This window comes from Terrapene carolina, unplaced genomic scaffold (assembly GCF_002925995.2).
Source record: "Terrapene carolina triunguis isolate 2854851 unplaced genomic scaffold, T_m_triunguis-2.0 Scaffold42, whole genome shotgun sequence".
NCBI classification, from domain to species: domain Eukaryota; kingdom Metazoa; phylum Chordata; order Testudines; family Emydidae; genus Terrapene; species Terrapene triunguis.
In genome coordinates this window covers 74,960,952-74,975,483 of record NW_020664393.1, presented here as the reverse complement: position 1 = coordinate 74,975,483, position 14,532 = coordinate 74,960,952, and the positions used below count along the sequence as shown (strand labels likewise).

The 14,532-nt window shown below is 45.7% G+C and overlaps 1 protein-coding gene across 1 annotated transcript in view; it reads left to right on the top strand.

Annotated features, from left to right (window-relative positions):
- PKHD1 (PKHD1 ciliary IPT domain containing fibrocystin/polyductin) overlaps positions 1-14,532 on the top strand; it is a 323,564-nt gene that overhangs the window by 195,014 nt on the left and 114,018 nt on the right. The window contains exon 41 of the mRNA XM_029911885.1: positions 7,760-7,897. Within this exon, the coding sequence (XP_029767745.1) occupies positions 7,760-7,897 (138 nt within the window). The remainder of the gene's footprint in view (positions 1-7,759; positions 7,898-14,532) is intronic.

Below are 14,532 nucleotides of genomic sequence, written 5' to 3'. Positions count from 1 at the left end.
AAACCCAACTCCCCCCCCCCCCCACCCAATTCTCTGAGATGATCACTTCACCTCTCCCCCCCATCGCGTGGCTAACAGTGGGGAACATTTCTGTTCAGCCGAGCAGGAACGGGCACCTCTGAATGTCCCCTTAATAAAATCACCCCATTTCAACCAGGTGACCGTGAATGATATCACTCTCCTGAGGATAACAAAGAGAGATAAGGAATGGATGTTGTCTGCATGCCAGCAAACACCGGGACCATACGCTGCCATGCTTTGTTATGCAATGATTCCAGACTACGTGCTACTGGCCTGGCATGGTAAAGTGTCCTACCATGGCGGACAGGATAAGGCAGCCCTCCCCAGAAACCTTTTGCAAAGGCTTTGGGAGTACATGAAGGAGAGCTTTCTGGAGATGTCCCTGGAGGATTTCCGCTCCATCCCCATACACGTTAACAGACTTTTCCAGTAGCTGTACTGGCCGCGATTGTCAGGGCAAATTAATCATTAAACACGCTTGCTTTTAAACCATGTGTAATATTTACAAAGGTACACTCACCAGAGTTCCCTTGTGTGCCCTCAGGGTCTGGGAGCACGCCTTGGGTGAGTTCGGGGGTTACTGGTTCCAGGTCCAGAGTGATAAACATATCCTGGCTGTTGGGGAAACCGGTTTCTCCGCTTCCTTGCTGTGAGCTATCTTCATTGTCTTCATCATCATCTTCCTCGTACCCTGAACCTGCTTCCCTGTTGCATGATTCTCCATTGATGGAGTCAAAGCACACGGTTGGGGTAGTGGTGGCTGCACCCCCTAGCATGGCATGCAGCTCCGCGTAGAAGCGGCATGTTTGCGGCTCTGCCCCGGACCTTCCGTTTGCCTCTCTGGCTTTGTCGTAGGCTTGCCTTAGCTCCTTAATTTTCACGTGGCACTGCTGTGTGTCCCTGTTATGGCCTCTGTCCTTCATGGCCTTTGAGACTTTTTCTAATATTTTGCCATTTTGTTTACTGCTACGGAGTTCAGCTAGCACTGATTCGTCTCCCCATATGGCGAGCAGATCCCGTACCTCCCGTTCGGTCCTTGCTGGAGCTCTTTTGCGATCCTGGGACTCCATCATGGTTACCTGTGCTGATGAGCTCTGCGTGGTCACCTGTGCTCTCCACGCTGGGCAAACAGGAAATGAAATTCAAAAGTTCGCGGGGCTTTTCCTGTCTACCTGGTCAGTGCATCTGAGTTGAGAGTGCTGTCCAGAGCGGTCACAATGAAGCACTGTGGGATAGCTCCCGGAGGCCAATAACGTCGAATTCCGTCCACACTACCCCAAATCCGACCCGCAAAGGCCGATTTCAGCGCTAATCCCCTCATCGAAGGTGGAGTAAAGAAACCGTTTAAAGGGCCCTTTAAGTCGAAAAAAAGGGCTTCGTCGTGTGGACGTGTCCAGGCTTAATTCGATTTAACGCGGCTAAATTCGACCTAAACTCGTAGTGTAGACCAGGCCTTGGTCTTAGAAAACCTGGGTTCAATTGCTTGTTACACCATTGGCTTTCTGTGTAGCCTAGGGCAAGTTGCTTAGGCTCCCTGTGCCTCCATTCCCAATGTGGATAGTAGCGCTTCCCTTTGTCACGGGAGTGTTGTGAAACCAAGTCCATTAATGATTATGAGTTGCTGTGGTGATTGAGGCAATGTAAATAGATTGGCTTGAGTTGTATCAGCTCATTATTTTACCTCTGGAGTTCTCTGGTTCCGTCTCCGGTGTTTTAGCCAAGACAGTGGCCATCCCATAAGGACTAATCACACGAATAAGGCTCGCAAATCAGGTTCATTGCCTCAATTGGGACTCCCACATTTAAAAACCAATTGCACAACTTTGGAAAGCATGAATGGTGAGTTGATTCATACCATTCCATCAGCAAACGGCAGCCGTCTTCATTCCAGGCCAGATCATGGAATGCATTAGCTCCTCAAATGCTCAGATTTCCAGTGCTTTGGCTGATAGTTTTTCAGTATGACACACGCCTGACACAATGCGTATTGGGTGGAAGGAGAACGTATTCTAATTCTGGGCAATGGAATGTTGGTTTGAAAGGTCTAGATGTGATATCATGTAGCCCCTGGCCTTTTTTTCTTTTTTCTTTTTTTAGTGGTGGAATCCACTCTGTTATTCATTTTCTGATTTTGATTTTCTTTGAACTTTTTCTGTTTGAAGAGATGAATGCTGGAGTACTGTCTCTCATATAATAGCTTGTCTGTTGTGCCTGATTTCCATTCAATGGCATGCTATGGTGTTTTATATAGCAATGGGGTTGATCAAAGGCATTTTATGTCATTGCTGGAGTCATTAGTGAATTCTCAGCGTTGTATGCCCAAACATTAAGGCTGAGAGATTTTGTCTTCAGGAAGTACACATAAAATGAAAGGTAGCCCTCTTAGATTTGAATTATTTTCTTAATGCAGTTGCTTGTGGCGATGTGAATTTCTTGGGGGAAGGGAGAAAACAAATACAGTTTTTCCTTTGTCTGGAGATAAATTTCGTTGAGCCGTCTGACCTAAAGTCGCTGATCTTAGGCACTGACTAGTCACCTCACTGTGTAATCTGCAGAGCTGCTCGCATGAGGCAGTTAGTATGTGCCACAAGGAATATATCACATGTGGTAGCCGTCTTCTACCCATCAGTTCCTTTTTCTCCTCAAGTGTGGAAGGAGATTAACTCTACAATGGAGCCCCCTGCTGTTTCTGCAGAATATAGTTCTGTCTCCTTACACATCCACTGAACATGCACCAATTTTGCCCTCTGTTGCACCCGTGAAACCACATCAGGTCTCCACAGGTGTCTCGGCGGGTCAGAATTTCTCCATCCCATTATTATTCTAGGGTCACATGCATGACGCTCTAGTTACAGAGCAATCCGTGTTTCATTTCTAAGCCCTTATTTCTAAGGATGTGCAACTCAGCAAAAAATATCTGTTCCAGCTTAAACTTGACATATAAATGTTATGCCTAGAAGCACTCTTTCTTCTTCTTGTAAAAATGTTTCACTCTATGTTTGATGAATATACTTACAGCCTTTGTCAACTGCAGCATTTTATCATATTCTTGAGCAGTGATTTCCTAATACAAGCCTTTCCCACAATATCATTTTAACAATATCTCCCCCCTTATTCTCTTCCCTCTGCCTTGTTTCACTCTGTATTGGTTTTTTCCTACTGATTAGGACAGTTAGCTCTTCAGGGAATGGGACTCTGTTCCTCATATAAAGGGCCTTGAACACAGTTGTTTTGCCATCCCAGTTAAAATTTTCCCAAATTTTCCCAAGTTGTGAGCGTCTGCTCACAAGCTCAGTAGAGACGTATTCCAGTTTGGCAGCTAAATTCACTGACGATTTCATCCGTGCTGAGCATGCTCTAGCCCAGGGCTGCATGGACTGAACATGACTTTCAGTGCAATTGCTCGTCCGGGCAGCAAGGGGCTGCTGTGGTTGCAGGCACAGGAACTGAGAGCACAGAGACTGCCTCCCCTGCCTTCTCAAGGCTCTTCCTGCTAATGCCCAGGCAGCAAGGAGGAAACGACAGGATGTGACTGTGGGGAGTGAAGGGTGGGAATGAGGAAAAAAGAGGGGGAAGGAAATCAGAAGGTTGGGGGGATACAGGAGCAGAGGGGGAGGGGTCAGGAGCTGGGGTGGGGGTTGGATGGGAGCAAGTGGGGAGGGGTTAGGAGCTGGGGTGGAGTGGAGGTTGGATGGAAACAGAGGAGGATGGGGAGGAGCTGGGGTGGGGTGGAGGTTGGACAAGAGCAGAGGGGGGAGGAGTCAGATGTGATGTCATCTTGCCAGCAAGTTAAAGAAGTATGGGCTGGATGAATGGACTATAAGGTGGATAGAAAGCTGGCTAGATCGTTGGGCTCAACGGGTAGTGATCAATGGCTCCATGCCTAGCTGGCAGCCGGTATCAAGCAGAGTGCCCCAAGGGTCGGTCCCTGGCTGGGATGATTTAGTTGGGGATTGGTCCTGCTTTGAGCAGGTGGTAGGACTAGATGATCTCCTGAGGGCTCTTCCAACCCTGATATTCTATGATTCTATGATGTGGGGTGGAGGTTGGATGGGAGCGGAGGGCGGAGGAGTCAGGAGGTGATGTGGAGTAGAAGTTGGATGGCAGCAGAGAGGGAGGGGTCAGGAGCTGGGGTGGGGTGGATATTGGATGGGAGCAGAGGGGGAGGGGTGAGGAGGTGGAATGGGAGTGGAGGGCAAGTGGAGACAGTAACTAGAGGGGTAGATAGGAATACAAGGGCGTGGGTCAAGATTCAGTGGATTGGGGGTTGTGTAGTAGCAGGGAGGAGTCAGGAGCTGGTGAGTGCATAGGAGGAGAGAAAGATGGGGTCAGGCTTTGGGGCCCAGTGTTACATGAGATTGCAACCATTACAGAACGCTCCCCTCCAGAACCTGGAATTGGATGCAGGAAGCCTGAGTCTCACCATTCTCTGTTGTCAGCAAGTTGCTGTGAAACACTCAAAGTGTGTATCTCACGCTCGTCTAGTGGCTGGTTCACATGCAGGATAGCAGCCTACTACTGCTACTAGTTACTCCATTGGCTCAATTTATAGACAATTTGTTGTGGGTCTCAAGGTCTGAGCTCTGCTCATGACCCAAGTTGGGGTCAGTATGGGTCCACATGACTGAATTTTTTATTTCAGTTTGTTTTAAATTAGAAAAAAAAAAGCAAAAAAAACCCCTACATTTAAAGAACATTAAGGTTGTAAAGTCATACCCACAAAAGTTAGGAAATGTCAGAATTTACCTGAATAAGGACAGAATAGATACCTCTGGGCATTTTGCAAATATAATGAAAACCAGTAAAGTTAGTGTTGCCTTGAAAAATATAAAGCCTTTCATTTCTTTTAGTGAGAGACACCACAGCTGAGGAGAAAAAAATAATGTCCATTTAGCCCTTTTTCATGTGACACACAATTAGCTTGTGGAACTCATTGCCACAATATATTATTGAGACCAAGAGTTTAGCAGGATTCAAATATAGATTAGACATATCCCTATGAATAACAAGAGTATCCTAAAAAAACCCACAGCATTTTTGAAAGGGTTAATAAACCTCTATGCTAAAGGCTTAAGCCGATCTCTAATTATTGGAAGCAATGAGACTTCCCTGAGGACTGGTTACCCTGTCATTGCCTGCTGGAGCATCTTAGTGGTACAGAACACCAACATTTTCATGGAGCCCTCTGTTGAGAAAGCATTTTCATTTGTCCAGGAGCGTCCCCTGATGCAGAGATAACTGGTCACCACAGCATGTTGCACCACAGGCGCCAGCTTCTAATTTTCTCAGAGGATGCTCAATGCCCGCTCAGCCCCAGGCCCTGCCCCAACTCTACCCCTTCCCCCAAACTCCCATACCTGGCCCGCCTCTTCCCGCCCCTGCTCCACTCCATCCCTTTCCCCACGGCCCCACCCCCACTCCTCCTCTTTCCCGCCTCTTTCCGCCCCCTCTCCAAGCATGCCCAATCCCTGCTCCTCCCTCTCCCTTCCCAGCGCTTCCTGCACACTGTGGACTCGGCGCCTATGTCACACCTATGTCACATCCAGAAGCCAATTGCTGAAAACCACAATTAAAGGCCCTGAACCAACTTTCTCTAAAGTCTACTGAAAGACTCCCATTGACTTTAAGGGGAATTAGGTCAGGCCTTGAGGATGAAATTCAGCTCTGTGCTGTGGGCTAGTGCAAGACTTACGCACGTTTTAAGTCCCTCTGATTGCCATATATGATGGATACACAGCGCAACCAGTGAAAAAGTAGTGGAGATTATTGGAACCCAGCAAACACTAGTCAGAGATATTATCAAAAGAAAGGTTAGATGTGCTGGGCACATTTTAAGGGGTTCAGTGAGCGAAGCATGTTTACAGGGACTGGAAGGGAAAGTTGATGGCAGAAGGTCATGAGGAAGAAAATGGATGGATGAGGGATGCTGTGTTATCCTGGGCGGGATCAAAAAGGATTATTCATCCACAAAGAGATTAGCAGAGGATCATACAGAATGGGATACTATGGTTGCAATACTCCAGTAATGGAGATGCCACATAAGAAGATGATTCCCTACTTTGAATGCTTTAGTGGTACATAAATGCTGCACAGTCTATCTGCTAAAAAGCAACAGAGGGTCCTGTGGCACCTTTAGGTGCCACAGGACCCTCTGTTGCTTTTTACAGATTCAGACTAACACGGCTACCCCTCTGATACTTGACAGTCTATCTGCTGGCATCTTTATAAAGAAATTGTGCTATGGTGGGATATTCAGAAGTGTTCCTTATTATTACAGTAACACCTAAAAGCCCCACCCAAGACTTGTGTTATGCGATGTACAAACACAGAATAAGAGACAATCCCGGTCTCAGAAAGTTGACACTGACAAGCAGAGGGAGGGGTGAAATGACCGTCAAATCTTTCATCTGCTGCAGTGAGACACAACACAGTTGAGGAGGAAAAACAAGATTACACAGGAGACCAGCGGCAGAGCAAGTGATAGAATATGGGTCTCCTGAGTCCAAGCGCAGTGCCCTATAGTGGAACACATTGCCGCTCTACTGTTACTTTATCTGCTCTTATTGGACTCAGTACCAAAACTTCCATTAACTTCAATGGCAACAGCATTAGGCGAGTGCTGAACACTTCTGAAAATCCCACTGTTAATTACTGATTGCTTGTGTCAGCAAGGTGGGTAAATTCCAACATACGTCTGCCACGTGAAACGTGTTTGAACGTTGTTCTACTGTTTCATTTTATTGATTCATATTTTCTTGGGTGTAATAAAAAAGTGATGCGGGTGGTTTTTAGCCTCTGTTTCAAAATTTGCTTTACTGAACTGAATGATTAAGTATCACTTACACAGTTAGATTTAACATAGAAGCAGATTCAACAAACCCATTAGCATGTGCTTAAATTTAATTCAAGTCCGTCGGACTTAAGCATATGCTTAAGTATTTTGTTGAACAGGGATGATTTAAGACTGTGCTTAAAGTTGAAGTCAATAGGACTTAAGCATGACAGAACAAGGAGTAATGGTCTCAAGTTGCAGTGGGGGAGGTTTAGGTTGGATATTAGGAAAAACTTTTTCACTAGGAGGGTGGTGAAACACTGGAATGGGTTACCTAGGGAGGTGGTGGAATCTCCTTTCGTAGAGGTTTTTAAGGTCAGGCTTGACAAAGCCCTGGCTGGGATGATTTAGTTGGGGATTGGTCCTGCTTTGAGCAGGGGCTTGGACTAGATGACCTCCTGAGGTCCCTTCTAACCCTGATATTCTATGATTCTGTGTTGTTATTTATTATTTGTATTGCCATGCAGGGACCTCATTGTGGTAGGCGCTGTACAAACGCAGAACAAACAGACCATTACAGCCAAAGAATGTTTACAATCTAAGTAGATTCGTAGGTTCATAGGCAGAAGGGACCACTGTGATCATCTAGTCAGACCTCCTGTATAACAAAGGCCATAGAACTTCTCCTAAAGGATATCTTTTAGAAAAATATCCAATCTCTTATTTAAAAAATGGCCAGTGGTGCAGAACATCATGACCCATGGTAAGTTGTTCCAATAATTAATTACTTTCAATATTCAAAATTTACACCTTATTTCCAGTTTGAATTTGTCAAACAAAATTTAAAGTTAAGCACATGCTTAAGTGGCCATGATCTCTAGAGCTTTACCCTCATTTTCCATCTTCATATCACAGTTTCGGTATATTGACATTGCTCTCTCTTTCTCTCTCTCCTTTTTTTTCCAGACAGGACCATCCTGGTGGATACAACTCTTCCTCCTCTGAGAGGTCTCTATATACTGGGGACTCTGGAATTCCCAGTCAACTCCAGCAATGTCCTTAGTGCCACCTGTATAGTGGTTGCAGGTGGTGAATTGAAAGTGGGTAAGAGAGAAATAATGACCAGAGGATGTTCTTGAAGCTAGGATTTCGTTTTATTTGTTGATTAAAAAACAAACAAACAAGAATGAACAACAAATACTATGAGATCATTCATGGTGATGCTAGGCCTGATAATGGAACAGGTCATTGCTTCTTCTGTAATGCATACAAGAAAAAGGCCAGTTTAGAATGGGTAGGGTGAGGAGATAATCTAATACAGCTAATGCATACTTAAGAATTAAATGTACATAAGTAATGAAAAGCTGGTCCCATTGAAGTCAATGGTAAAACTCCCATTGATTTCATTGGGGCCAGGATTTTCCTCAATGTGTATAAAACCCATGCATGTGGATTGTATCTGTCTCCCTGCACTTCATATGGCACTTGTTTTCTTGGATTGCAAGTGCTTCAGGGCAGAGACTGAGTCATCCTGGATGTGGGAGCAGTCCCTAACATTGTGTGCTTAAAGTTGAAGTCAATAGCACTTAAGTAAGTGGCATGGTGGGCCTTTAACACCTACTCAAGAACTCAAGAAGGCAACTAAGTATTCCCCCAAGGCATAGAAATCCTGATCTGACATAAAACTGGCCTAGACGGCATGTTCTGCCAATACCTCAGAATAGAGAGATGTCAGGGACTCTTGGGTAATATAGCATAGAGTGCTAGTTCTTATGCCAAAAGTGTCCTCAATGTCACTGGGTCTGTTACCTACTATTCACAATGAAGAAACCAATGCCTTTCCCCAGAAAAGTAATTACTCCCATAATTCTCTTCAAACATGAAGCTGCATAAAACCGGGAATTTTATTTACTTACAGGAATCCTTTGGATGCTCAGATCAGTGTGTTGGTCACTCCCTGACCTTTCTCAAGATTGGTTTTATGAACTTTAAAACAATAATTTATTTGAGTAATCACATTCCCGCCAAGTCCACCCTGGGATTTCTTTGTTGTTAATCTCAGGGGACTGGCTAGTTAATACAGCTTTAGCAAAAGAGAGATTGTATTGCCTTGAGTTTTGCTTTGAAAAAAGGCTTTACAGGTAACAATGGAGGTCAGTGTACCTTTACATATTCTTAACAGTTTATTGTTCCCACCTTTTTTGCAGTTTAAATGTATATATTAGGAAAATAAGTGTGCTCTGCTGCCTAAAAACACTTATTTAGACATATTGATGTGCTTCATTGCTACATAACCCCCCCTTAAGCATATAGCCATGGAGTAATGCTGGCATTGATAGCCAAACAGGTAGCTAGCTACACCTGTAGATTCTTTGGACAGCATCTTCTGGAGACAGTTTCCTGTTCCAGTTTCTGCTATAAAGGGGGTAGCTGGATACAAATTCTTCACTTTGCCCACAGCATTCTCTATTGGCTTTTACACTTGGCTGTAAAAACGGGAGAGGATACCCCTTCCCCCGCCCCCGCTTTCTCTTCCCACGTGTTCCAGGCCTGAAGGCAGCTTCTTGGAGCCCATCTGTCCAATCGTGTGTATTCCATGCCCAAAGGAAGGTTTTTCAGCCCATCTGTCCTATTCCACCACACCCTAAAGAAATCCTGACACAAAACAGATAATGAGACAGTTTAGTAAACAAAGTTAATAGATGTGGACATCAGCATTGAGTGATGCCTAAGTAGGCTCTGAGATTGACACCATCTGATCCACATACCAACACGCTCTCTCCAATGTAACTTCTCAGTGTCCTGCTTCCAGTTCAGCCATTATTGACTAAATATCATTGACTCTGTTTTACAGATAGGGAAGCTGATGCACAGAGGGTATGTCTATGCTGCAGTTAGACACCTGCGACTGGCCTGGGCCAGCAGATTCGGGCTCGAGGGGCTCAGGCTCTCGGAGTTGTTTAATTGCAGTGTAGACATTCGGACCCCCACTTCGCAGGGTCCTAGAGCCAGGGCTCCAGCCCAAGCCTGAATGTCTACACCACAATTAAACAGCCCCTTATCCTGAGCCCTGCAAGCCCAGGTCAGCTGGGTATAGACATACCCAGAGTGGCTACATGACTTGCCCAGGCCGTACACACATTCTAGGGCAGAGCCAGGAATAGGACCTCAGACCCAGATTTCCTAGTTCTCAGTCCGGCATATTTAACCTCAGGATCATAATTCTGTAGTCTATAAGTAAAACTTAGTTTAACTTCACTGTATGGGGGAGGGATTGCTCAGTGGTTTGAGCATTGGTCTGCGAAACCCAGGGTTGTGAGCTCAATCCTTGAGGGGGGCATTTAGGGACCAGGGGGAACCTCTCAGCAACAGTACTTAGTCTTGCTAGTGAAGACAGGGGACTAGACTCAATGATCTTTCAAGGTCCCTTCCAGTTCTATGAGATAGGTATATCTCCATATATTATTTTTTTAATATATATATTAGCACACTGGTTCTTTTATTTGGGAGAAGGTTGATTAAAGCACAGGAGTGAGAGTAGGACTAGAGGTAGGAGAAATATTCTTTGCAAGAAAAAAAGGAAGATTTCAGAGTTTCTGAAACTTCAACGATATTCCAAAAATTATGGCAAAACTTTAGCTTGAAACGAAACAGGGATGTGAATTTTGATGAGTCTGTGCCCCCTAGAGGCTACATGGCGCAAAGAGATGCATGTCAGGGCTAACAGCAGAGAACTCCTGAGACATCTCTGATGGGCCTTACTAAAATTTTGCATTTATGTACAGTGTAATCCACTGGTCAATGTGTGCTATGAGTCCCCTCTGTACCTGATTCATGGGGGATACAATCTGTTACAGCTCCCAGCTATTGGGCTTAGATAAACCTGTAGCTCTGGATTTCCTGGTTCAACGATGGTTACAATCATACTTTAGAATCATTGTTTAGTTACACCTTACAGCCTCCATGTGGTATGAAGTAGGAAATTATCATCATTCCTAGTTTGAAGCTGGGGGAATTGAGGCTCAGTGAAGTGAGGTGACTTGCAAATGGCACTAGCTAGTCAGTGTCAGAAGGAGACGCTCAGAAATGTTGGCCTCAACGTCTCAGCAGTTTCTGCTAGGTTTCACTTTGGGATTACTGAGTTCATTTTGACCCCAAACTCAGGATTGAGGTTCAAATCTCAGTGGAATGAAACTGAAAAAAAAAAATTGTGAATTCCACTGCTGAGCAAAGCCACCAGGTTTCTATATCTCTGATAAGGAAGCACCAAAATGCTGAAGTTATTTTCTTCACGATGGGCCCATTGAAATCCTTTTTGAACTCTGTAGTACTCAGCCGTTCATACTGGCAGACTATCTGGTTTTGCCTGTCACACCAGAGTAAAACAGGGCAACACCACTCACTGAATAATTTCCCAGATAGACTTTTTTAGTCTCAGACTTGTCACATATTGTCTTGGCTCTAGTGATGTCTGCTTGTCAGTCTTGTCTCTCACTCTGGGCAAGATGCCGAAGGTCATTATTAACTCATGACTTGACTGCCTGAAGATGAAGCACCAGACATTTCTGAAGTCTCTGTTGCTTTTGGTGTGAAAGCCGTAATGCACCAACTTCCATATTATTTATATAATTGGAAAAAATCAAATAGAGTAATATCCCTCTTTATTGTCTTCCCAATTGGCACTTGGCAAAGGCTCATGGGATGATTAGGCAATAAGACATGTCAGACCATGTGGTATAGCTGAGTAGCACCCAGCCTCCCGGGTGTAGTCAGGACATCTGAGGGATGCATGACTCAGCTGTACTGCATAGGCAGTCTTGAAGTGCTCAAACTTCTCTGTAGTGTGGACCATGAGAGATTGTCTCATGAGCCCACTTCCCAGCCCACGTGCAGTCATGTAATCCTTGTGGTAACTAGGGCAGCTGCTTACATAGAGAAGAAATAGTAAGAAACTATTTAATGCATTTCTAACTCATGTTAACATGATGAATGTTTTGTCCCTTTTGAAAAAAAAAAGCGAAAGCTAATAACACGATCTGCTGCCGTTCTGTAGTTCATCTCCCCGCTTCCCTCACTTTTAGTCCTTGCTTTCCCCCGTCACTTAGTTCCTTTCCTCCTGGGCACACTGCCTGGCCATCTCATTTCCTTCTTTTATGTTCCCCTGGATATTCATCTCCCACTAGCAGCTGGCAGCTCCAGTCCCACTGGTGGCACTGGTCCATGGAGGAAATTTTTTATAGAATTGTAGGACTGGCATGGACCTTGAGAGGTCATCTAGTCCAGTCCCCTGCACTCATGGCAGGACTAAGTATTATCTAGTCCATCCCTGACAGGTGCTTGTCTAACCTGCCCTTAAAAATCTCCAATGACGGAGATTCCACAACCTCCCTAGCATTTTATTCCAGTGCTTAACTACCCTGACAGTTAGGAAGTTTTTCCTAATGTCCAACCTAAACCTCCCTTGCTGCAATTTAAGCCCATTGCTTCTTGTCCTGTCCTCAGAGGTTAAGAACAATTTTTCTCCCTTCTCCTTGTAACAACCTTTGATGTACTTGAGAACCGTTATCATGTCCCCTCTCAGTCTTCTCTTCTCCAGACGAAACAAACCCAATTTTTTTCAATCTTCCTCATAGGTCATGTTTTCTAGACCTTTACAATCATTTTTGTTGCTCTTCTCTGGACTTTCTCTAATTTGTCCACATCTTTTCTGAAATGTGCCCCCCCCCCCGCCCCAATACTCCAGTTGAGGCCTAATCAGCGTGGAGTAGAGCAGAAGAATTACTTCTCGTTTCTTGCTTACAACATTCCTGATAATACATCCCAGAACGATGTTTGTTTGTTTGTTGTTTTTTGCAACAGTGTTACATTGTTGACTCATATTTAGCTTGTGATCTACTATGATCCCCAGACCCTTTTCTGCAGTACTTCTTCCTAGGCAGTCATTTCCCATTTTGTGTGTGTGCAACTGATAGATTGTCTCTTCTTAAGTGGAGTACTTTGCATATGTCCTTATTGAATTTGTTTCATCTCCTTCTCTTAGGTAGCAGCAGCCCTACTAGAGGCAGCTGTCTGGCTCCTCTCTGTTTTCAGCTGTTTTTTTCAGGCTTCTGGGCTCTTCTTTACAGTGAAGAGCCTGGACACCTGATGAAGCAACTGAAAAGGAGAAAGAGAAGCCAGCACTATGTGACAAGTCAACTCTCTGTTGACCACCAGTAAATATTCTGCAGACTGAGTGTCCAAGGACCAGAGTTCAGGAAAAGCTGACCCAATAGAATCCAAGAAGGCTTGGGTTCAGATAATACACCAGACCGACAGGTGTGGCCACTACACTTAATTCTGCAACGTTTTCTTGCCCATGTAAAGCAAAAAGTTCTAAGCACCAGAGGTTACTTGGTTTTCTTGTACAACCACTGCTGTGCAGCAGTGCTGCAAAGAAAAGGGAGACACCAACAATTCTGGGAAATAATTTCTTATTATGGACAGGGCCGCCCAGAAGATTCAGGGGCCCTGGGGCAAAGCGGGGGAGCTGCGGCGCTTGTACTCACCCGGCTGTGGTCCAGGTCTTCGGTGGCATTTCGGCGGCGGGGGGCCCTTCAGTCGCTCCACGTCTTTGGCAGCACTGAAGGGCCCCCCACCGCCGAAATGCCGCCAAAGACCCGGAGCAACTGAAGGGTCCCCCGCTGCCGAAACGCCGCCGAAGACTGGGACCGCCGCCGGGCCAGGGCTCGCGGGGCATTTCGGCGGTGGGGGGCCCTTCAGTTGCTCTGTGTCTTCGGCAGAACTGAAGGGCCCCCCGCCGCCGAAATGCCGCCGAAGACCCGGACCGCCGCCGGGCCAGGGCTTGCGGGGCCTCTGCGGGGCCCGGGGCCTGGGGAAAACTGCCCCACTTGCTCCCCCCTCTGGGCGGCCCTGATTATGGAAAACAAAACAATGTCAGCAACCATAGCTAGCATCACACTGAAACGTGACAACAATGGAAAGTACCGTTGGAGCCGCAAGGCAAAACGAGGTCCAGGTTGCAGTCTGGAAATAGGCCCCAGAGAGAGTGCAACTGGCTTTTTCTCTGCTCAGCCCTGTGCTGTTTTAAGTAGATTTTCCATAGCAAGGATTCTTTACTGCACATTTGAGCCAGGCTTTTACATGGGTTTAGCTCGACCCTCGCTACCATCCACATAGTAAAGTCTCTGACCTGAATTAGGAGGCGCTTTGAGCTACCTTACCCAGAGGGGAGGATGGGTTAGAACCGGGGCTCTGCTTTCCCTGGGATTGGAACCTGCCCACATTACAGTGAGGACCCAAGCAAAATCACCTAAGAGCCGATAATCCTCCATTGCCCTTCCCGCAAGTCCCCCAAAGGACTGACTAGTTCTCCCACCACTGACTGGGAAAGAATCCTAGAGTATCTCCTCACAAAGAATCATGAGATATGTCCCCAAGCACACACGGGCAAATGCAAAAACAGTGAGGACACAGTAATGTAGATAGGGCTTTGCTGTGCTCAGTACCCGGGTGCCAATCTCGCAGGTTAACTGGGTAGTGAGGACATTCCCCTAGTCAAATAGTGCTTGAGAGAAACGACGTGCCTTCACTGGGATCCATTGATCAGTTAACACCGTCTCTCACATGTGTGCTAATCATGATCTCCTGAGCCTGCAAACACTTGCCCACGTGAGTGAGTCATTACAATGATCCTTAAAAGGGTGTCATAAGGAGGAGGGAGAAAACTTGTTCACCTTAGC